The 25,118-nt window shown below is 42.0% G+C and overlaps 1 protein-coding gene across 1 annotated transcript in view; it reads right to left on the bottom strand.

Moving 5' to 3' along the window:
- Positions 1 to 25,118, bottom strand: part of tex264a (testis expressed 264, ER-phagy receptor a) — a 71,181-nt gene that overhangs the window by 32,295 nt on the left and 13,768 nt on the right. The window contains exon 2 of the mRNA XM_075460965.1: positions 24,492 to 24,713. Within this exon, the coding sequence (XP_075317080.1) occupies positions 24,492 to 24,713 (222 nt within the window). The remainder of the gene's footprint in view (positions 1 to 24,491; positions 24,714 to 25,118) is intronic.

Here is a 25,118-nt window from a genome sequence, read left to right as displayed (position 1 = left end):
TCCCGAAGGGATCACAGCCCGAAGCCAAGAGCAAAAAAAAAAAAAAGAAAAAAGATTGACGAACCGGGCCAATAAAGGCCTGCATGCGGATTTTCCTTTGTGGCAACACTCAATAGCCGCATTCGGACAGAGCAGTTCTAAGAACGCCGTTCTAAGAACGGCCCTCCTCGAATTTCGTACTGATAACTGTCCTTCCCCAGTGGAACTGTTTCAGTCTGCATTCGCACATGAGTCGGGACCAGGTCGGGACTGATGCGGCGCAGCCGTCTGCGTCAGTGACGTGTTACTTTAGCCGTTTAGCGCCACATTCAAAAACAAAACAAAACAAAACCCGATAAAAGTAAGGAGAGAAGAAAAAACAGAAAAAAGCTAATATGGAGAGCCGGGAGGCCACCGTGTTCATAGTCTACATGACGGTGATATTAATCATGGAAGATCACATCGGGCGTCTAACATGGAGGCTGGAAGAGCACACAGAGAGAGTCAGGAGACGAAGGATCGAGCGCAGGCCATACTTCTTGGTTTCATGAAGGAAGGAGAGCAGAGCGCCGCAGACAAAGGAGACGACGTGTGAGTTTAACTTTTTAAACACGCGCAGGTTGTGTCCGTGTTGTATGAGTAAACATTTCAGCTGTGACAACATGACAAGGGGCGTAGCTACCGACCACCAAACACCTCCGTCAGATGTGTTCCTATAGAACCATGAAAAGACCCAGCTGAGGAGAAGGCGCTAAAATGGTTATAGGAACTGAAGGCCATGGTGCCGAGTTCCTGTATGTGCGAATGCGGAAAAAAACGGCCCCGTTCCTGAAAAGGTCATAGGAACTCCCAAAGGTTCCTACAGTGCGAATGCGGCTAATGACGTTCTTCACAAAGTGTGAGGAGATGCAGTTTGGAATGTGAAAGCAAGCTTAGTATTGGACAGCTACTGGAAATAATTACATTGTCAGCTGTACCGTTATCAATAAATCCATTATCAATAAATTCATTGACAATAAAGGAATCTTGAATCAAATATGCTGAAAAACCACAAGATTACGAGACTTACTTGACAATGTGTGACGTGAGGGGAAGGGAAGTGAAATTATTATTATTATAATTTTTAAATTATTGTAAATCATTAAGGATATCAAGAATTTAGGGATGTAGTCTGCTTTCCAAATATTCGAATGGGACCACAACAGTTTGAAATCCTAATGGTTACAGATGCAGTAAATGTTTCTGTAGGTGGATGCAGTACAAATAAAGTAATTACAAGTTTGCATATTCGCAGTTGTATACAAGTGTTGTGGAGAGAGATCTTAATTAAAACATTTTGTCGGTGAAAAACAATAAACTTGTTCTGAGCATCACCTCACATTTAGACACTTAGATATCCTCTTGGCACTATTTTATGCAACAGGTGACAGTAAATATCTTGCATGTAATCATGACTCACTGCTGCATCCAAGTTGCGTCAAAAATTCATCAGCACCCGGCTCCACCTAACGAGTAGTAAGTCCTCTATATAGTGAACTATATAGTGAATGAGCAAATGAAAGATAATTTGATCACAGCCCTGGAGCATGTAGTAAGAGACATCACCAACATCCAGCCAACACATGCAAACACAAAGATACGCAGGGATCTCTTTCGGACTGAGCAAAGTTTGTTTTGTCCACTGAATATTGAGCGTTCTTTGGTTAAAAGACATTAGGAAGTTAAGAGAGAGGAGAAAGCTGATACAGTGATGAAATGTTGCTCTTATTAACAACAGTTCTTAGTGTTATCCTCTGAAAAAAACTTGAACAACTCATGGATGAATGGACCTACAGTAAAGCCTGGGGTATTTAACACCTAAATGAGAGTATAGCCCCGTTTCCACTATACAGTCCGGTACGGGTCGGTTCAGAACGGTTTGCTAATTTCAGTGTTTCCACTACCACGAAAGCGTACCGGTCCCATGGTACCTGTTACCATTATTGTAACCCTTCTGCTTGGGATACCTAGCACACAGGACCGGTTCCCTTGGGGAGGAGCCTGGAGTGCTGAGGAGGTGCAGGCTCTGCTCTCCGTTGTTGGTGAGGAGGCTGTGCAGCGGGAGCTCGATGGCGCTGTGCGAAACGAAAAAGTTTTCCAGCTGATTGCTGCAAAAATGGCAGAGAGTGGTTTCAACCGGACCCCCAGCCAGTGTCGCATTAAGCTGAAGAAGCTTTGGAGCGATCGACGTAGTGACGCTTCGGCACGCACTCCGCCCACCCCTGAGGGTCCCCTTTGTATAGTGGGAACGCAAAGCTGACCCCAAAGCGACCCGAACCGTACCGTACTGATACGAAGTGATCCGAACCGTACTGACAGTGGAAACGAGGCTTAAATATGCATATATGCTCTCATTCAGACTTGTTTAACCCAAAAGAATCTGTTTAGGTCAAATATGGACAGGAGAATAATAATCACTGCAGTCAATAAAAGTTTCCATGTACATATTGGCATGTAAGTTTTATTTCAACACAAACTTTGAGCTATATCCTTTATCCAGCTGACCTGTGTAACATATTTTGGTGCTCATCTTAATCCATAATATATATACGCTGTAGACCAGAGAGAAAGGAGATGTTAACGCAGAAGTATGTTCTTTTCCCTTCTTTGCTCATGTGGTACTGTTGTTTGCACTCGGGTGCATCCCATGACCCTCTGCCATCTGGCTCAGCAAACCGCTCAGCGCCATGATGAAGTCTATGGTACTTCACATCGGGCCATGCTCTGCCTCATTCCTCTGAGCGACAGCTTACTGAATGGTATTAATAAATTGAGTTGCCCTCTTGGCTGTCTTCAGTTCACAGAGAAACGAGCACTAAGAGTCGGAGTGGTAGGTTCATCTGGTGCATCTTATCAGCTGAAAAATGCCCACACTGTGGTGCGAGCTTGTATACTACGTTGTTTTATCTTTATACTGCTTCAGTAACAATTCACAGTCCACGTGTGTAAGAGCAAAAACTGCATCAGTTTCTAAGACACATGGTGCTCTTAGGAGTTCGCTCACTCATACTTTATCAGATGTCTTCAATTTGACCCTCCATGCGCCGAAAAGCCTACTGCAGTGAGACATCTTCAAACTGCTCCATTTGTATTCATCACCATCTCACGCATAGTACGTGTAGTCTGTGTGTGTACGGGCAAGCTAATCTTACTTTATAGGTGATATAAAATGTGAAAACATCATTTTTATATCATTGGTCTCTCAGGGGACTCACAGGGCTGTTTGACCCATCTTTACACTTTGACATAATGTCTGTGTAACATTAATCTTTACACTTATTCCTAATATTCCCAGCTCCCTAAGGACAAACAAGAAAATTACAGTTAGCGTGGGAGGGAAAGGCAGAGAAATACCGAACTTACATGCTGGTTTTATTGGCAAGGGATGATCTATGAAGGAGGGCAGGTGCAGGTGATGGGGAATGTGCCTTAACCTGGAAATCCATGATCTGTTGCGTGTCGAATGTTAAATACCACATCTGCCCTTGGGAAGAAATAGCATCCCCTCGCCCACTCCCCTCCCACAGCTAAATGATTTAATATCAGTGCCAAGCATGAGTTCCACTAAAAGGAACATTGAAGTGTTTATCTTCATTTTGGCACACGGCTTATAAAATAATTAAATACCATCCCAGGGCTAATTCCTGTTGCATTGCTCTCCCATCCAACGTAACTCCAAAGTAATCAGGGGTTATGAATGTTCAATGAAAAGGGTAAGAAAAAAATTAAATAAACATTCCAAGTGACTGAAATTTAACTATTTTCATGCCAACAGCAAAGCATATAGTCATGTGAATAAAAAAGTATAAGCTGTGGCAAATAACTTTTTCAGTGTATCTGGACTGTCGGTCCTAAATGCTGCTGATCCTCTTTGCTATAAAAACCCTTTTGGCCTAACAAGCTACCATTTCATCCTTTAATGAGAATTTGACCTACGCGTTTAACCTAATTGTCAGTGCAAGGACATGCACCTAAGTGAACAGATGCCCACAGCTACCTTGCTCAAGGGCACGTCCAGCAAAGGGGCACAAGCTCGGAAGAGTGGAGCTGGACAGTACTGATCATCTACAACCCTGTCCCCATGGGGCAGGGGGCAAGCTGCTTTTTAACCCTTTAAGCCACGACTGCCCCTATCAGCATATATTTGTAGAAACATTCTGCAAGTGGCCTCTATGCTCCATGTCGGTTTAAAAGAAAAAAAAACGCCAAAACCACTTCTTTGAACTGTTGTTATAGAACTACTGGGACATTTAGCTGAATTTTTTTCCATTTTACTACTGTGACAATTTTACTGTATTCTAAAAATGTACATCATATGATTGAGAACCAAATTTTAATGCAAATTAATTTCTGGTTGGTGTTATTAGGCCATTGTCAAATCTTTAGGAGCTTTTAACTTTGGTTCCCACCGGAAGTGGCCAATGTGCACATCCACCTGTATCTGGAAAGCAATGTATTGGGGCTGTAATATATCTGCTATGGCTCTGTCTCTGAACCTTTTTGAATGTTTGAAAGGTTCAAAAAGAACAACAAAAAAAAAAAAACATAGCTTCACAATATCATTTGATATATCCTCTGAAGCCCCTGGCTGAGACCCGCACTGCAGGTGGATGATACTGCTACCACAACATGCCTGAGCTTTGATAGTGGAATTGTAGCCCCCAAAGGTGAAGGATGAGCCGCAGCTTTTGTTGTCCTCTCAGGAACAAAGGCCCTCTTTGCAAGCTGTACAACATTATGACGATTTACAATGATATGAAGCACCAAACACGATGAACAGAGCAAATGAATATTTAACGATTGTATAAATATCTCTTAATTTTGTTAATAATTAACGAAAAACCAATACTCTTATGTATATGTGATTATTATCAGTGCCTGTGAGGTTTAAAACATTAATGCTTTTAAGCGCTTAAGATAATACGCTTCATCTCGATGGTGTGTTTACCTCATGCACCCCTTCACCATCTGTTTAAGGTGAGCTAGAAAAACTAAACAAAAAAAGATAACTTTTTCTGAGCTTTCTTACACTGCATACATTTTCTACTTTACGCCATTTGCTGCCTCTCTGAAGATCCATGAAGAGGGAGGAATTGCATAAACCATGATGCATGCTGCTGCTGCTCTGTGTGAACAGATCCATAGGCAGTGCAGGTAGGAGAACCCTCAGTGTGATATCTGCAGAACTGAGTCTCAGGCATGCTAATTTGGCATTTAGGTTCAAAAGTGAATGTGACGGGAGATAATGGAAGTCGACTGGGAGAGGCAGGACTCTTATTATCACTACAATAACTAGCTCTTCCTTTTCATAAATTTTAGGAAAGGTCCATTTTAGTCAACAACAGGAAGTGTTTAAACCATGTGTATATACAGCATATGTACAGCTCCAACTCCGTCTGTGATGTAATTATCCGCCAATTGATCAACGCAGAGAAAGAATGGATGAAAGTGTGAGTTTCAGAAAATACAGGTGTCCTGCCTGGTTTCTGAAGCGCAGACGTTTGATAAATGGCTTTCTGTATTTTCATTTTCTTCGAGTGTGTGCAGAAGGATGGATAAAACTACAGCTGTGACATCACAGACTCGGTGAAGCATACACTGAATAATAATGCACTGTAAAAAAAAAAAAAAAAAAAAAAAAAAAAAAAGGGAGAATAACAGCCACATGGTTTGCAAAAGGTTTGCAAATGTAGACAAAGTTCTGTATGTCCAAATGACAAATGTTCTGTATGGTCATGTACATAGTGCAGCTAGCATGCTAACAGTGTCTGTGCCTATTTATCTGGCCATCACTCACTCTGATAATAACAGCTTAGTTGATGCTTCATGCAATTGCTGTTTCAACATGTTGATTGATATGTAAAAGCTACACAGATGGACATCTAATGGCTCATTGACTGTCTCATGCATGAAAGATGTACATCTGGGAGATTCAAACAAAAAAAAAAGGTGTGAATATCTTAGAATATCTTTTAATCTTCTTTCATCATAGAACGCAGCATTTGCTATCAAAAGATAGCAAATGTTGCCTGGAGTATCAAAAATCCCCATACACTAAATTAATGATGGAAAGTTATAACTAAAGAGGATTTTTCTGCAATTGCGGTTTCATTTGAGATCCTTCTGTCATTTTCTGAGAACAAAGTCGGCCACAGGGAGTGAATAGAGAATGCTTGGGCCTCTGTCGCTCTAACTTCAATTGATCGCAAGGCTGCATTTGATCCCGCGCTCCTCTAACTTTCTTCTACCTCTCCATTCCTGCTTACCCTACTGGCAGATTAGCCCGGTCTGCAATAGCTGCCGTAATGCAGATTGCATTAGCTACTGAGTGATCAAATTAGGCGCCAGCATGCTCACCCGCCTCCGCAATCACTGGCACTTTCCAATAGAGACAACCGCACGCTTACAATCAATTTGCTGCCCTAATCTAATCGAACAGCTCACACGCAGCACTGTGGCCTGTTTTATTTCTTGCACACTTGGTGACATGGAAGACATGATTTCTACAGCTAAACAATGACACACACAGGCGCATACAAACAGGCGCACACACGCCCACACGGACTGACATGGATTCATGCAAGCGTATGTATAAATGCTTTTTCCAACCTTCTCATCCACACGCCCTCATGGACAAGCATGCTTCACTAAGTCCACACAAACATAATTCAGTTCTGCCTCTCTCGAGTGCTCAATGCCTTCTTGTTAGGGGTTGTTAAGATGTAGAGCAGAGAGCAGGCAGGAGTTGATGTTGACCATGTTTCTTAATCAGCGCAATTCATCTTCCAAGCATGCTTTCTGCTGCTGCACAAACAGGTAAGACGCAGGAGGAGCTCAACAGTGGGACAGGGGGTGAATACATCACTACCCTGCTCACTGTCAAATGAAAGAATAAGTTGGCTGAATAAAAAGGACTCTACTTGAATAAACTGCACTTCAGTTTGAATGAAACCACTGTGCTAACTAAATGATTCTGTTTGAAATGCGGTAAATTAATCCTCAAGGCTTACTGTTATAATATTAAACATAAGAAAGATCAGGCCGTGCCTAAGCCAACACACCACCCAGCTCCTGGTGCAGGCCATGGTCATCTCATGCCTTGACTACTTCAACGCCCTCCTAACTGGTCTCCCAGCCTCTGCTGTGAAACTTCTGCAGATGGTCCAGAACCCTGCGCCGTGTCTGGTTTTCAATCAGCCTAAAAGAGCACAAGTCACCGCTCTGTTCATTGAGCTCCACCGGTTACCCTTAGCTGCATCACATTCAAGTCACTGATGTTAGCCTACAAAGTGCTTAATGGAACGGCTCCCATCTACTTGAATGCTCTCGCAAAGGCTTACGTCACGACTCGGTCACGCCGGTCGTCAAAGAATTGTCATCTAGCAGTGCCTACGTCACACTCAAGACAATCCAGACTCTTTTCTGTGTCATTCCACGATGGTGGCCTACCGAGCACTACCAGAACAGGGGCGTCCCTGAATATCCAGCTCTTCAGAGAGCATCTCCTATCCTAGCACTTACCCTGTACTTCCCTCTATACCTGCACTATTTCTACACTGTCATGTCTGACAGAGCATGACTGGTGGGTTTCCTTCTTTGTAGCTTATTGTTAGCCGTAATGTTGTATCCATATTATGTAAGTCGTTTTGAATAAAAGCGTTAACAAATTCATCAACACAGCGGAAAGCATAATAGTGCTTTTCCCCTGTGAACCAGATTCCAAATACTTAACACGCTGCATTTAGCTACACATTGTATTGTGAATGTTTACTAAGGGACAGTATACAAAATCACATTTTAAGATCTAGGATTTAAACATAAAAATCATTTCATGCAACATAAAAATTGGAAGAACAATAAGCCCTAGTCCTGACATTTCAGGCGAACAATATTAATGGTTTCTGCCTTTGAACAGCAATCAGAGAAAGCATTCAACGACATGGACCTACAACATTCCTCCCACTGAGAGAGAAAGAGAGAGAGAGTAAAAAGAATCAATATTTGCACCCATGGAGCATTTTTCTTCAGTCAGCACGGTACGAACTACTTATGTCTCATCCTTTTAAATAAGGATGGCTCACAAAGCGTCTTTAATACAGATTGTTTCCACTGCCGTTCCAGGCTGCTGTCAAAATGTGACATGCAGAGCTGTAAGCGTTCCTTCCACTAAGATAAGTAAGCAGAGGCTGATTATATTACACATTCATACATACAGTATACACAGGGAGTCAGTATACATTTACTAAAATTGGATTTTTGCACAACACTGCACTGCATCATTATTTAGATTTTTAGACATGGCAACCTACAGATTTACTGTATCTTCAATTGCAGCAATTATTTCATGCATTTTCATGTTCTATGGCCACTGGTTAGTTATTCGTCGACATGCACTGCCCAGCATTTCAACAAAACGGTGGTGTACTGAAATGTTGAGTTTTAGCTACAGAACCAATGACGTTTAAATGCCAGGGAGCTAAATAAAGTATGGCCCTACAAGCACATGTACTGGCTGCTAATGGGTAATTTTACTTCCTACTTCCTCTGCTGGCAAACATATAAATGAGCAAAACACGGATACCATCAGCCTGTTTTTCTAGAGTTGAAGAAAAGGAAATAGGTTTCAGCAGCGAGTTGAACACATCTCCCAAAGATTAAAAACAAAGTGAAACATGGCTTTCAACCCACGAGTGTGTGGGTTCCCTGTGGGTGCTCCAATTTCCTTTAAAGTACAAACACATCAAAGTTGAATGAAGTGGAAACTTGTCTGCGAGTGTGACTGTAAGTGTAAATGTGTTTGTTTACATGTGTGTTGACTGTGGGATTGAGTAGTGACCTGGACAGGGTGACTCTCCCCTACGTCAGTTCTTCAGCTTGATTTATTTACTCATGACTACTGACATCCTTATTTTTGCATCACAGCAATCGCTTCTGCACAAAATTGTTATTTTATTTTACACATCACTGTTTGTGCACATTAATGCTGCAACACATTACCGTCACAGTTAGAGCCTGATATATTCATCTCCCCTCATCTGCTGCAAAAAGCTAAAGTTTATCAGTGAAGCAAGTGTTGATTTCAGCTCAACATGCACGCCATGTACTTTACACTTTAAACTGACATGCATTAGACAAGACGGTGCATCAGCCAATCAGCGAGTCAGTGTGCAAATAATGAAAACCCTGCAGGTATTTATAGGAGCTGCAATTCTTACTACATGAGGATGCCAACGCGCAAGTCAGTGCTTTGCCATTTAACTGTTATCACAGTCATGTAAGAGCAAAGACGCGCCGGAATACAAATGCAGTCATACTCATACCCCACACACAGACCTGGATATTTTGATAACTGCAGTTTTTTCTATGTTTGCGCTCCTGTCGCCCATAAGCAAACACCTTGCGAGGTGCCCTTTTTCCTGACGTGACGTGTGGAGACTACATTGATGAAAAGAAGCGTCCGAATGCGCCAAGTACAAGGCAACATAATCCAACTTGGAACCAGCCACCAACATCCCTGGTTATTGACAAAACTGAACCCCCAGTTAGTGAGATAGGTTTTTTGTAAATCAAGCGGTTGTAGTGAGCCATTTGCATGCACACGGAGGGAAAGCAACTATGATGTCAGAAAAGTTCAACACTAAACTATTTAGCAGGCGGGGGGGGTACAGTAAAAAATGTTAAGGCAAGTATTACCACTTGTACCCTGTGTATATGCTGTGGAACTTTTTATTCCTGTTGTGTTTTGCTTACCTATATTGATGGAATGTTTTTTTTTTTGTTAATGATGCTGCAGAGACATGACTTTTTTTTGTGTGACTGGAGGCCGGAAACATCTGTTTAAAAACACTTGCTTATTTCAATTAAATTAAATTCAGTTTTATTCATATCGCGCCAAATCACAACAAATGTTTTCTCAAGGCACTTCAATAATACAGTCCCATTCAAGCCAATTAGAGTCCAATTCATTGTATTCATAATCCAATCAAATCCAATTAGTTCAATTCAAAATCAGTCCAATTCATACATACAGAGCCATTTAAAAAAAAATTTCCTAACTAAGGAAACCAACAGATTGCACCGAAAATTTCTCTTTGGTCCAGTCTCCTGTCCTGAGAATGAGCATGAGGCGACTGTGGAGGAGAACGACTCCCTTTTAACAGGAAGAAACCTCTGGCAGAACCAGACTCAGCAAGGGTTTAAGAGGACAGAAAAGAGGGGACAATAAACACTGTAACACCATTCAAAGGATACCTATTGGAACAGGAAAACACAAGTTAATGAGAACAATAATGCCAAATGTACATAATGTCATATGAGAAATTAAACGGGGGGAAAAAAAGAGAGCAAAGTGAGGGAAGGTGTGATATAAGAGGCCCCCAGCAGTCTAAGCCTATAGCTTAACTATGGGATGTTTCAGTTAAGGCTGAGTTATACTTCTTTTAACTGCCCTTGCGCTTTCTTCTTGCGCGTATGTTAATGGCTCGAGACGTTTATACTTCATTTAGCTTTGCCGGCGCTTGCGTGTGCTGCATGGCGATTCACTGCCAGGAGAGTAGGTGGAGTAGCGGGTTTTTTCAATGACAAGCCTACTATGATGAAAGGAAATTCACCGCCAGGACCTCTTCGAGTGATTCATGCTTCTTCTTCTTGTAAATAGCCGGTATTTTGTCAGATTTTCAACACCTTGGGGGTCTAAACGACTACTTTCTCGCCTGAAAATGTTTCAAATATTGCTAAAGTTATATATTTACAGAGTTTATAGCTTAAGCGAAATCAGCTTTTCAGGCCGGCTGATTTCGGCTCAGGCAGGAGTGAAGTGCACTGTGTGTAAACGCTCTGCATGCTGTCTGATCGATGAGTATGTCGTTTTCAAGTAGTAGGCTTGCGTCTTTTCTTGCGTGAAGTTTAGAAAATTGAGGTGACACACGCAAGCTCGCAATGGGGGGCTTGCAACCGCGCAAGGGCTTGCGTTTCTTCTTGCGTCTTGCTTTGCGTCTTGCGTTACCGACTATAAACCAGGCTTTAAGCTCTGTCAAAGTGATTCTTATCTTCCTTGGTAATCTTTTTGTCTTTTCTTTATTTTCTAGTGAACGTCTATGAACCACTGAAAAAAAATACAAATGGCATTTACTTTTTCATGCAGCCTACAACTACGAACCACAGGTTCAAAAGGGAAATGATCTGTCAAGCCGCCAGGAAAGAAAAAAGAGGGGAAGGAAGGACGGTGGTAGAAAAGGTATTTGACAGTTACTTTCACATGAGATAACGCCGTCTCCATTAGGAGATAATCCATCTTTGAAGCTCTCCATTTTCCTCTAAGAGGCCAGAGCTGCAGGTTGGTACTGATGTTGGCACCAAGAAAGTACCCAGGGTGATGAGAGGGTGTGTAAGAGGAAGTTCTATCTGGACATCTTTTGTAATTCATCTGTCCCTATCATCTGACACAGGACTTCCTTCAAAGAGCTGTTCAGTGACAAGTAGAGCCAGGAAACAAACACACAGAAATACTTGTCTCATTACTAAAAATTCCTCACGTTGGACCCAAATTCTCTGTTTATTGCTGTAGAAAATTGTTCATACCTGCTATTAGGGTATAACAGTTTGTACCTACACCACTGGTCATGACATTAAAATCGTCAAATATCCTAATTCTGTTCTGGGGTTTTTTGTGGATTGTTTTGGTCAATAATAACCACCGACTTTTCCTAGCATTGTAAATCTTTTTCTAAAGAGTATACTTAACTCTTCACAAAGGACACCAAGCAAAACATTTTGCAGTCCATCCATCCATCATCTTCCGCTTCTCCGGGGATCGGGTCGGGGGGCAGCAGCTTAAGCAGAGAGACCCAGACGTCCCTGTCCCCGGCCACTTCCTCCAGCTCTTCTGGGGGGACCCCGAGGCGTTCCCAGGCCAGCCGAGAAACATAGTCTCTCCAACGTGTCCTGGGTCTTCCCCGGGGCCTCCTCCCAGTGGGACGGGCCCGGAACACCTCACCGGGGAGGCGTCCAGGAGGCATCCTAACCAGATGCCCGAGCCACCTCATCTGACTCCTCTCGATGCGGAGGAGCAGCGGTTCTACTCCGAGCCCCTCCCGGATGACCGAGCTTCTCACCCCATCTCTAAGGGAGAGCCCAGACACCCTGCGGAGGAAACTCATTTCGGCCGCTTGTATTCGCAATCTCGTTCTTTCGGTCACTACCCACAGCTCGTGACCATAGGTGAGGGTAGGAACATAGATGGACCGGTAAATCGAGAGCTTCGCCTTCTGGCTCAGCTCCTTCTTCACCACGACGGGCCGGTGCAGAGCCCGCATCACTGCAGACGCCGCACCGATCCGCCGGTCAATCTCCTGCTCCATTCGTCCCTCACTCGTGAACAAGACCCCGAGATTCTTGAACTCCTCCACTTGGGGAAGGATCTCATTCCCGACCCGGAGAGAGCATTCCACCCTTTTACGGCCGAGGACCATGGTCTCAGATTTGGAGGTGCTGATTCTCATCCCAGCCGCTTCACACTCGGCTGCGAACCGCTCCAGTGAGAGCTGAAGGTCACGGCCCGACGACGCCAACAGAACCACATCGTCCGCAAAGAGCAGAGATTTGCAGTGATATGCAAAATTATGAAAGTGTCAATTTTTGGAGACTTTCTATTTTATTAGAAAATCTGCTACAAAAGCGTGAATTTTGGAAAGAGGCTTTTACAAAGCGGAGAGGAGCTAATGAAAGATGCAACGATTGCACCTATATATGGAATGCAGCCTTTCTGGAGCTTGATACACAGAGGGGACTCAAACTTGGACTATGACCTGATCGAATTTCAAAGCAACAAATGTAGGTGCCGGCCGACTTGCAAACACGCTGTTTAAAGTCCTGTGTTTATTAGAGCCCCATATTCAACCTAAGAGAACATAATATCCACGTCTGACATACCAAAGAGCTAATAAGAAAAAAAAAAAAAAGGGAAAGTCAATACATATGCAACTGATTTAACCAGGAGGTGTCTATCTAGAGTCTGTAAAAAAAAAAGTCTGCAGCAAGACATTTCCTGATCCTTTGGCTGCTTACTTTTCTATGCACAAGTCGGTATGGAAAAGTACACACACATGCCAGAATTCATATTTTAAAGAAAGGGCGTCAATAAGATAAGATACGGTATTACTTTAATGATCTCAGGCTGGGAAATTTCTGTTACAACAGCAAGTACAGAGCACAGTACAATAGAAAAATAAGTTAAGAATAAAAAAAAAATTAAAAAAATTGTAATAAGTTATATATACACAATAAATCGAAAAGTATAAAAATATTTAATTTTTTGATTACGGCCTTGTGATTCAGACATAGATGGTGTAGAGTGGAAAAGGTGTGTGAATCCCTTGACTTAATGAGATTAAAATATGGAGTTTGTTTCTGACAAGAAGGACTCAAAGGGGTTGACATGATTTTTCTTTCATGTCTAATATTTTGTAATAACTTCCATGATAAAAAGGACATATTTAGCATTTAAAAGACTGAAGATAAAATAAAAGAGACAAGAACCAAAGTGTCAGTGACGAATAAGTTGCATTTACACAGCATACAGCATAGTATCACCACAACATTACCCCTTTTTCAACAACAACACAGCATGCTCCGTCTCCCCACATAACATTATTCCCTTCGTCTGCTGTTGGAACAGAAATGCCCAAAGGCCAGTGCGTGTCTGTGTGGCTACTTTACATAAGTCCAGCATTTTAATGTGCATCCACTGGAACACAAACTCGAACACAGAAAGACAGACCTCTGCAGCATGGCAACGACTACGACGCCTCCAAAATCAAGTGTCTAAAAAGCTAAACTCTAAAAAGGTAGACACTGACTGACTGATTACGGGCGCTGTAATAATGTGGTCCAACAATCTTCTGCCCTACATTAGAGGTTTCACGTAGGATTACTTTTTAACTATCGATTGTGCAATACAAAAAGGAGCGGCTTGGGAAAAATTGATCGTCATTTAAAAAGAAAAATGCCTCTTTTATTTTGTCTCAGTCACACTTCTGGGCAATTACCTGATGCAGCAGACGATGTGAAGATTATAGCGTGCAAATGTCAAAACGCAAAAGACAGACATTGAATACTCTGTCAACAATATTTATCATGACTGATGACTATTGGTGCTGCATTACAGGCAATGCATGGTTTCCAGCCACAAGGCCTGTGTGACATATACAGTATGTTCTCATCCTCACCGGTCTACAAGCATTCACCGAGTTCCTCTGCGGCTGACCGAATGCAGCCCAAACACTTTTTGCCACGTGGGCAGATCGTGCCGACCGCGCATGCACCTGGGTCCATCTCCATTCAGAAAAACAGCACACCAGTCCGAGAAGATCATTGATGCTTGTTTTGAGGAGAGACTTTGCAGGAGAATTGCAAATTTGATCAACATTATTCCTTTAAACTCACACTCTTATGTCAGCATCATGCGTCTTGTCTGATATATTTTCATGATTGTATGTGTTGCTGAAGGTTTGCTTTGCAAAGCAGCTGGATTCTATTGAGAAAAAAGCTACATGTGAACAAAACAGAAAGAACAAAAACTCAAACAGCTACCTACAAAATTGATCCACTTGGTTTATCGGATTGGTTTGACCATAAGTTCACAATACGTATGCATCATGACGGTGAAGACTTTTGGGCCAGAAACTCTCACTGTACCTCTTTAATTTCTCCTGGTGGTATTTTTCAACATCAAAAAAAGGGATTCCGGCAGGCGCCAACCGTTAGTGAATCTGCCCCATAACTTTAGAGATGAAGCTTAACACTCCTAAAATAAACCTCTGAAACCTTTGTGGATGAGATCAGCAGCACTGAATTCAAAAGTATATCACGCAAAGAGAAATCTTGAATTTACTGAATACGATAAATGCCGGCAGCACCTTGTACACATGAAAACATCTACAACTAAAAACAAAGAAAAGGGAGGTTAAGATTGGATTCTAGAAGAAGTTCCACGGTAGACTGAACATCTTCTTTACCGTTTCATGCCAAATATTTTGCTACCAACTCGCGAACACGATAACATTTCTGAAAATTTCCTGTTCCAAATAATACTCACAATAATACCCTATGTAACGAGTTTTATGGCTTGCTTTAATCCATTGTTTGAGTTTTTGAAAGACTCAATTAGTTGCCATCTAGTCCTCACAATGCTCGGCTCCGAGATTTGGGCTGAGTGTACTGCCTTGTGGATGTCCTCGAAGTATGATGAAGCAAAGATAAGCTTAATCTTCACAAACCCACTCTTCCAAAGTCAGCTACATCAAATGGACAGATTTCCACAGAGCCAAAAGTTTCTTCAGAGAATTGCTTTTTAAAGGCCATGAACTTCTGCTTAAAGGCCAAGATGTCCTTGCCGACTTAGCTGTGTGTAATAAGTGGAAATCAAGTCAATAACCCTCACTGGGCTATCAGACAAGCAGGTTATTTGACACACATAAACAGGATTATGCATGCACGTGTGATGCACCTGTGTGGAAATAGGGGCTTCCAAAGAGGGAGCATAGATCAGGACGGGTGATGACTTGACACCCTGTCCAAATTCTAACACTCTCCCTCTGCTTCAGCCTGATATTCAGGTGCCAAATTCTCCATTAAAGAGGAAAAAGGGCACTCCATCTCACTCAGATGGACTATCATTGGATGACTGTATCGAGAAAAAAACATCTTTATCTCCGTAAGAAAAAGGACAGTGATGTCAAGGCAACGTCAAGGCAGCCTTCGCATTCACCTTCATTTCCAAGCCATTTAAAAAATAATCAAAAAAACCTCTTTGCATATCAAAAGAGATGAGGTGCAGCAGGTCAGAAAAATGCGAGAAGTCAGTTTCACTCTCACCCAAGCAGGGATCTTGTACATTCTAGAAAAGGAAGATGAAACTTAGATATACAAAAGAGAAAACAATCTGTGTACACTAAAAGAATTGGCTAATTGGCAGCCTGATGCGTGAACTGCAGAGGGAAACGTATCCACAAGCTCCAGGGAAGCAGGAATCGATATGAACACCACAAACATTTCTGCCTACTATCAACCTTACTTACTGTCACCAAGAACAGGAGCTACAGACCAAATCTTTTCTTCAGACCTTAGGAACATTAATACTACAGTGCTGACTATATTTCCAGATGAATATAATTTACTTTGTTGTCATGACTGATGTATATGAGACATACTGGTATATGTGGACTTTGAGTGGAGCTTAACTGTCTAAATGACCTGTGAAGATGTGGATAGGACGGGTTCACCACAAGTTTGGTAGTCTCAAAATCAAATGAACAAAAGCTAATGATAAGCAGATCAGAAGCACAAAGTGTGAATGAAAAATTCTAATGAATACGTTGTCCACTGCTGTTAGAGAATAGATTTCCATCCACAATCATTTTCTCGTCATTTAATGCACAAACACTGACATTAGGCCCAACAAGTTCCAGAAACTCAGAGCCTTTATGCTGTTCGTCAGTAAATGTGTTTCAGATATAATCAAGGACAAGGCTCGAGGTGAAAAACAGAAAAATAACTGAATAATAATGCTGCCGTATTTCTAAGAAAGCCAGGCACAGCGAGCAATAAAAGAAGGCTTTATGTGAAATTTTATGAAGAGTTGTGCACAGGGCTTCAGCAAATCTTAGCCCACTCTTTGTAGGACAGAACAGGAAGAAACTGATGAAACTGTCAACAGCGTCATAGGAATCTAAATATAGAAAGGCGCATCGACAGCGTGTTCCCTCTACAGACGGCCAAAAGGCAGACTAAGAGGATAACAGGCATATTAAGTGTAAACACATAATATGAAGCATTGCAGGTCAGAGAGTGCCTCCACTTCTGGATGGGTGTTTTCCGTAAGGCTGAGTTTAATACTTCTGAGAGCCCTCGTGGAACAAAGTCTGGTGTTAACCAATAAAAATGTAATACGAGACCGCATTAATAATGAAAAAGATTTATCTTGCACTCACCGCAACCTGCATTTTAAAACACACACATTCATACAAAGAGCAGAGAGACCTCCAACTCTTTTCACCAAGCTCGCTGGGAGTCACAGAGACACAGGCTCCCTCACAAACTCACACATCTCCCTTATCGACTCTCGCTTTGCTCTTCTGTGCTTTGATGGCACGGCAGCCGCATCCCACGCAGAAATCGCTAAACAGACAGCAGTTAAGGGAATCTGCGTCCTCGGATCAAAGCAGGTTCTGTCCTGCCACACCTTGCCCCCAGCTCTGCTTCCCTTTGGGTTGGTAAAAGCGCCAAGCCTCATCGTGATCATCAAAGCAGTGTTAAACATGTAGAAAACAAAGTCACCCCAATGATTTCGATGACATTGCTCAGAGACAGTTACACCTACATTCCTTTCTGGCCAGTGAATGCCCAAGAATGCCTACTTTTTTGTGTATTTCTATTGCAGCTCAATGGTGCCATATGCGGTAGACTTCCTTCCTTTAGTCCCACATACAGTCATTTACTACATTAAGGTGTACTTCGCTGCAGACATCCTTTGTGTTTCTCCCACTTAAGCTATAGTAGGAAATTTTGTTTTTCCACAACTTCAAAACGCCGTATTTTCTGAAAGCACACTTTTCAAGTCACTTGGATGCAAAGTCCTTTTTCCCAGCCTCAAAACACAACTTGTTAAGCGTCTCTTGTTGAGTCCAAAGTAAACATCAACAGTAACCACGAAAAAAAATGACAGCTTATCAGCATATTGCATTATCATAAACATAATGCAGCATCACATTTGGAGCAGACGGGCCGCAGGGAGATAAAGAATCCCTGAACGATTCCTCGAAGATAATGCTTAATAGATAATCAGTTACCTTTGCACCATTTAAAAGGCCACACCATCTATGGGCACAAAGGTTCTCATTTGTATGGTATCTATACACTGAAGAACAAAAGGAAAAACAAGCTGTTATTTGCATAATAAGTCAACGCTCAAACTGGCACCTCAACTCAGCTGTGCAGCAAGGTGAAAGAAAAAGAGCTGTGAAGCAAAGCATCACATTTAGCTCTACGAGAATGAGAGCAAAAGAGTGATGCGGACCAAGCTGACAGTTACCCACTTAACTGTCCTTGTTCCCATTCACTCTGGGTTTCTCCACGGAGACGAAGTGCACAAGCTTATCAGCTGCTTGAAAATTAATAAGACTTCACAAGTCTTATTAGACACACAAAGACTGCCTAATGCACCGACTTATTGACAAAGATGTGATTCACAGACAATGAAAGAATATAATAATAATAGAGTTTTTCTAGGTTCACTGGTAAGCAAGAACACCCTGTTTTTGATGAACGAAAAAATACTTGTTGATGAAAGGCCGTACAGGAGCACACGGCATAGCAAGACGCACTCACTATTTCAGAATTCATTTTCGTAAAACTTGTTGCAGAAATTATGGGTGGCCGTGACCGAACGGATATTTATATTCACTCATAGGGCCATCTAAAATGAAGCTAATGATATCTCGGTTCATGTTTACTCTGTGAATACACCTGGAATCAGTGCAGCTCCGCTCCCTCTAATCAAGCCGCTGTATGAAATATAGATGCTGTGAACAAGCAAAACAAATTTTCTATATTTAATTCAACAAATAATAAGATGAAAGACGATGGAGATGGAGAAGAGGGCGCTTGTGAATAAACCATGAGCAGAGTGGAGGTGAGGAATCAACACCCTTCAATGTTAGAACATGAAGGTGCCACTAACTGAAAAGGTGGAAACAGGATTTCACCCACAATTAACACCAACCCCTCTACCCCAGCATAGGGGAGGACTTATTTCAGACTGAAACAAATTATCCTCTCTCATTATCATGATATGTAAAAACAAATTTGCTGAATCGAAGGTGACATTATCAAATGCTTAAGCCAAACAGAGAAAAAAGCATATTAGCAGAGTCAAGCCAGTGCAAGACGGACTGAGATCTGAATGAAAAGTGGAAGAAACATTTCCCAACCTCATGTCTACAGAGCAGACTGAGGGTTACACTGCAGAAAATGGGTCATCACTCATGTACATTTGAACGAGGGGTGGCTTTTCGGCAGCTTATGATGCACAGATACACACTGAACAAACACCAGTTTGGTTCATATAACAGACTAAGCTTTTTTGCTGTTACTCGTGAACACAGAAGTCCCCCAGCAAATTCGCTGCGTCCCCAGTTGGAGGCTTTCTACAGGCTTCAAGAAGGCTGGACTGCTTTTCACTCTACAGGCACAAAAACACTGGCATTCCTTTTTCTCCCCGACATGCAGAGCAAACCTTCACATTATCAGCTTCACCTGCGGTGCAGTTGTCAAAACAAGAGAACTTTACATCGAACGCTGTAGGCGGTGCGCCCACATGGTGACATTATCATTTAGACTGAGCTACAAAGGGAAAAACAGGGAATTGAGTTGAAGTGCTAAAGCCGAGTTGAGTTTTTCAGTTTTTTCATGCGGTATGTTTGTGAGCAGTGATTGGCTTGTCATCACCTAATGCGATTCATCCTTCTCATTGTGCAACATATGGTCGATAAGAACGTTTAGATTGCTTCGTTATCCACATTTTCTTTCCACATGTCTGACTCGTCTTGAAACAGTTTTACTTTAACGTTCCCATTAAAATGCCTCTACTGCTTGACTGGAGTCCACCTAGCTGAATTCAGCGGTCCATATTTAGGAAGGCAGACACGCGTCTGTAGAAGCTCTCAGGGTCGATGGTCCGAGTGAAAACCAAGCCATGATGTTTACAGAGTTGCATGTAGACCTGCAAAATACAGGATTGTGTCAAGGTACAGACTCAACGTACATGCCTCATGCAATTTCTGTTTAGAAAGCTAAGACAGCAAGCAGTCATGTTCTCATATATATATATATATATATATATACACACATACATATATATTATTTTTTCTTTATGTTCCTGTATTCTTTCCCAGTAAGTAGCCTATGCATCTTTAAGATTGTATTGTATTGTATTAAGTATTAAATCATTAGTAGTCTACTTTAATCAACTAAAATGTAATAATCGTGAAAGGCCTAATTACAGCCTCCTGGGAGTTCGTAAAAAGGCAACTAAAATTAGTCTGATATCAAAGAAAGGTTGAAATAGTTTCCCGAAATTTCCCATGATGTGTGCCGAGGAAACCAGGCACCGAGCACGACTTCATAAATACGACTTATACAGCCAAATTCAGTGATGTCAACATCAGTCTGTGTGTTCTTCTCCAACAGGGTTGGAGATGCAGAAAAATAGAATATTACGTAATATACAATGTTGAGCCAATCACAGAGGTGGCTTCAGGAAAACTTTCTGGAAAAGTTCTGGAAAGGCAAAACCAGACTCTGAACGTGAGCTCAGTAGCGCATTGAGAGAGCGTTGGAGAGACCAGAAACAGCTGTGCATTGATGCTCCTGGTTGAGTTTGAGGGTTTCTGCCAGGAAGAACAGGAGAAAAAAAAAAAAAAAAAAAGTGCAAAGCTTGGAGGATCGTTCCAAAAGCAAATAGCGGCTGTCACTGATACCAACGGACCGTTCACAAAGAACTAAATTTCACTTTATTCCCAATAAGCGTACAAAACACATCATTCATCATGTCATTGATGGGAACTGTGTATGAGAGTTTGGTCTGAAACATCTGAAAAACATCAGAATCTGGAAAACGTCCACATATCTATTCTGCAAATATATTCCAAGCAGCCTCAGGAAAAATAAGAAGCAAAAGAGTTAATCCGTTTTACACAACAGTCAAATACTCTCAAGATGGTACAAACCTAAGATATTCTAGGATGTTTATAAATATTCATAAAATATTTTAATTGTTGCGGCACCTGCAAGGCAAAAGTAAGCGTGATGAGACACGGTATAAAAGGAAATGAAAGAACTATAAATGCTTTTCATGACGCTTTAAGCGTGATTCAGATAAACGGATTACTAAATAGATGGGAGCTATCAGCATCTCATCTTGTTTCCGCTCAGCGGGTCTATTTCAGTTGTGTCTGAGCCAGCCTCCAAAATAACACCACAGTGATTGTTTGCTTTGATTCTTTAGATGCTGAAAAGGTGCTTTCTCAAAGATCAAACAGGGATTGCCCAAATCCTTTAATACAGCATGACAGCTACTTCTTTATCCCCCATTTTTTTTCTGGCTTTCACTGGCGGGCCTTTTATCAACGGAGGAAAAGGCAAAAAAAAAATACCAAGATCCCAGACACTGAATGAAAACAACAACATCAAAAATATCGACACCCGTCACCTTTACGTCAGCGTGTTAGGTTATACGTTGTTAAACCAGTGGAAATGTGCTGGTGTTCAGCTGAAAGAGGGCAGCGCTTGACTGGCTCACTGCTAACTGAAGCACTTTAGGAGGCCGGGAGACGTATCAGAGTTGCACTTGAGATAACACTCCAAAGCTGCAGGAACAAAAGGCCCACCTCATCAGTCTAGCCCCCTCAGTCTCAACAGCACCACTTGTTTGCATATCGTGACTGAGAATTTTGAGGTCAAAAGTAGCACTAGTCAATATTCTTTATGAACAACTGGCAACTGTAAGTATGTTGAGTCACAATTCTGGATTATCCAGGTCATTTTAGAATCTTTTAGTTTATTGTTAAGGCCTCCAATTCTGTGTTGGTTCAGATTCACCATCCTCTTCTGCCACGATTTCAGTGAAAAAAAGATTATATATCTGCCGCCTTCTGAGCTGTAAACGGGTCCCAGTTTTAACCTCTTGCTGGGGAACAGAGTTGAGCATTTAGCAACTAAAGAGCTGGATATCTGAGCGAGGACAAGGTGAGACTGGAACAGTGGAGACCCAAAAACACAAACACAAAAAAATGCCTTTACTGCACAAATCGGTGACGTACAAGTGTCGCCCTTCTTTCAAAGTTCCCCAAACCCTATTCAATTAATCATACGTACAGCGTGTATGCACACATTTCTAGCACGTTCAGACAGCAACTAACCCCAGCATTTCTAAACCACCCTCCATTATTCATTAGCCTTGCTGTAGCTGGTATGCTCAGTACACTTGCCACTCAACAAATCAAACTGGATGTTAGTCAATTATTATCATGTCTACGGAAAGGCCTGCCACCGCAGATCAACTGAACGACCAAGGACTTCTTTCTGATGGCAGGTTAAGTACAAGAAAGTAGGCCATGATTATGTAACAGCACTACACCCTAAAAAGGGACTACTGCTGAATTTAACACAGGGGGATACAATGGGTTAGCCTTCAGACTGTTTAGTCTCTGTACACGTTAGATTTTGCCTCTTTGTGCTCCAAAAAAGATGAAAAAGCTATCAAATGACCGTAAGCTGACCAGACAGTGGCCTTTGAAGATCTACCAGTGGGTTATGATACAGTCTGAGAATACTTTGAGTCAGGGACAGGGTCGCACTCATCCTTATGGGAGAGACTTCTAACTTTATGATAGCAAAACATCAAGTATCAGAGCTTTGCTTTTGTAACTCTGCATGAAAGGATAATGGTTACCCTGAGCCCCTGGTTCAGTCCCAACTCAGGGTAGATCTTTTTTCCAGTCATTGCTCTGGTTTCTGCGATTAGCTTTTTGGGCTAGGTGCAGGCAGCTAAAACCACTTGCCTGTTATGGTGAAGGTCCTCTTCGTGCTACCAGGATCTCTGGGATATGACCACTAGTGATGTCCTGTGATGTTGATATTAGAACCTTTGGCTCCTGTAGGTGATGACCTCATTGGCGAAAGCTTGTTCCAGCGTATCCCACTGATGCTCGATCAGACTGGCATCTAAGGAGTTAGGAGGCTGGGTCAACTCCTCGTGCTGATGTCAGGTTATTCAAGTTGTTCCTGTGTGGTTTCCTGTGGGGTGATGGGGGGGGGGGGGGGTTCTTCTGGAACAATATATATTCCAAACTAAGGCTTTGTGCACACCAAGACGGATATTTTGCAAAACAAACGTTTTCTTCTGCATTTGCTCTGCTTATCAACATGCAAACAGCGTACATAATCAGAAAAACTGATTTTTTTTAAAAACCTTCCAAGGTGAACATTTTTCAAACCTCCATTCTCACTGTATCCACATGCACATGACAAAAAGAGGCTTTGGGAGTCTCAGCCTTCTTCATGCATGCCCACTGTTGCTTTTTGTAATGATGCAGCGTGCCAATTTTCCCATGTTGTCGTCATGTCAAGCAACAACCCTAACCCTAACTCTACTAAATACATTTCAGTTTTGCCACTGTTCATCTCAGTAGGTAGACTTAAAGTGTTCTTCTGCTGTACTTTGAATGGATGTTCATGTAGATGTTATCGCACACCTACCGGCTCAGTATGATTATTTCAGTTTCAAAGCATCTATTTGAAAAAGAGTTGTGTAGTCAAGGACAAAGGACAAAACTCTAGGACTGGGTCAGGGTGAATGAAAACAACGCAGCAAGGTAAAACCTTTGATTGAGGAATGATGTGCCCATGACAACAGGCTACCCTTAGCGGTACTTTGACGTTGATTTATTATCCAAGTAGAATTGGTTACAACCAATGTAAACGGCCATTGGCAGTGTCCTTGCGCCCACATTCCTGTTCTTTACGGAACGCAATAACTGATGAAGAGATCAATACAGTTAAACACACATGGCATATTAGCACCATTCACGTCACTGATCATTTATGTCTCTGTGTAGGCATTTCAACAAACAGCAGTTCAGTGATAAAATATTAAAGGTTAATTGAATTAGAGAAGAATACTAACAAATTTCAGCTCTCCAATGTAAGTTCACATGCCACGCGAGTGAACTTCCTGTTTTCCATTAACATGCATATAAGAGGGAAAATTTGTTTGAGTCACCACCAATAAAATCCAGCATATTTCCAAGACACAATGATACATCTTCAGACCAGAAATTAGGTATTTATCTCCTGTGAATAAAGAGATAATCAGACGTGGGAGCTTGAAGGCATAAACAAATGAGGAGCATCATACATGCAGCAGGGTGGCCCTAAAATGAATCCAAGTGAGTAAATGTCATCAGTAAATGTCAATGGCTTTTTCAGGTCTGTCTTAAGGACATGCAGGCCCAGGGTATGAGCTGCAGGACTCAGACGTACCTTAATTTCATACTACTTCATCTATTCTTAATCAACTTTAAAGAGCTCATCTGCTCAAGTGATAAATTAAACAACACATGAACGAGTCCTTTGGTAAGCAGGAGGCAGGAAAGAGGACAGCCACAATCACAAGATGATTTGCACTGATAGAAAAAAACATCCAGAAGTTGAAGCTCCAGTCCCTCTTTATCATATGATGACATATAAGAAACAAGTAATTAACATAGAAACTTTCGACCTTCCTGTAAACACATTACATTGCACATTTCTCACTGGCAAGGCTAAATTCGCTGATTGTAGTTGAATTAGATGGATAAACAGAATGACTCTAACCATTATATCCACCCTCTGCTCACACTGCCTCATTGTGTCTGTACCTCAATGTAGGAAGTAAGTCTGGGGTAGACTCTGTAAGGACCCAGCACGTGGGACAGATGGGTCGTGGAGGGGAAGCTGGTGGTCACAGCGTGGCTCACTTCTGGCAGAGAAAACACCTTGAAGCCAAACTTCTCATAGAGCTTTAGCAGTTCGTCATCTGGCTTCTCATCACCCTCACAGAGGACGCTTCCCACCACGTAGCGACATTTCTCCGATGGCCTCTGAGTGGACAGAATGAGTAAACACATGTTAAAATACCAACACGTTTGAAGCACAATTTAGTATTTGAGGGCAAAGTCTGATAAAAGGAAGGGCAGTTTCTCATGTTCAGCCTCACTGATTTGGGACATGATTTTGTACCAAATTCTGATGACAGTGCTTTTGACCACACCTTAGATTAAAATAAAAAATAAAAGTGACGTCCACGTCGGCAAAGGGAGCCCAGAGAGTAATGTTTAGCACGAGTGTGCATGAAGCCACTGTTGCCTTGGCTGACCGAACCACAGAGGAGAGCCGTTGGTCTGCTTAAGGCTGAACTGAACACATAGTGTAGGCAAGTAAATGTCAATCATTCCACAATTGTGCATCTGCAGGCATATTCAGATTTGCTACTGAGTACATTACAT

Source organism: Odontesthes bonariensis, chromosome 3, assembly GCF_027942865.1.
Source record: "Odontesthes bonariensis isolate fOdoBon6 chromosome 3, fOdoBon6.hap1, whole genome shotgun sequence".
Classification (NCBI taxonomy): Eukaryota; Metazoa; Chordata; class Actinopteri; order Atheriniformes; family Atherinopsidae; genus Odontesthes; species Odontesthes bonariensis.
This window is presented reverse-complemented; position numbering and strand designations above follow the sequence as displayed.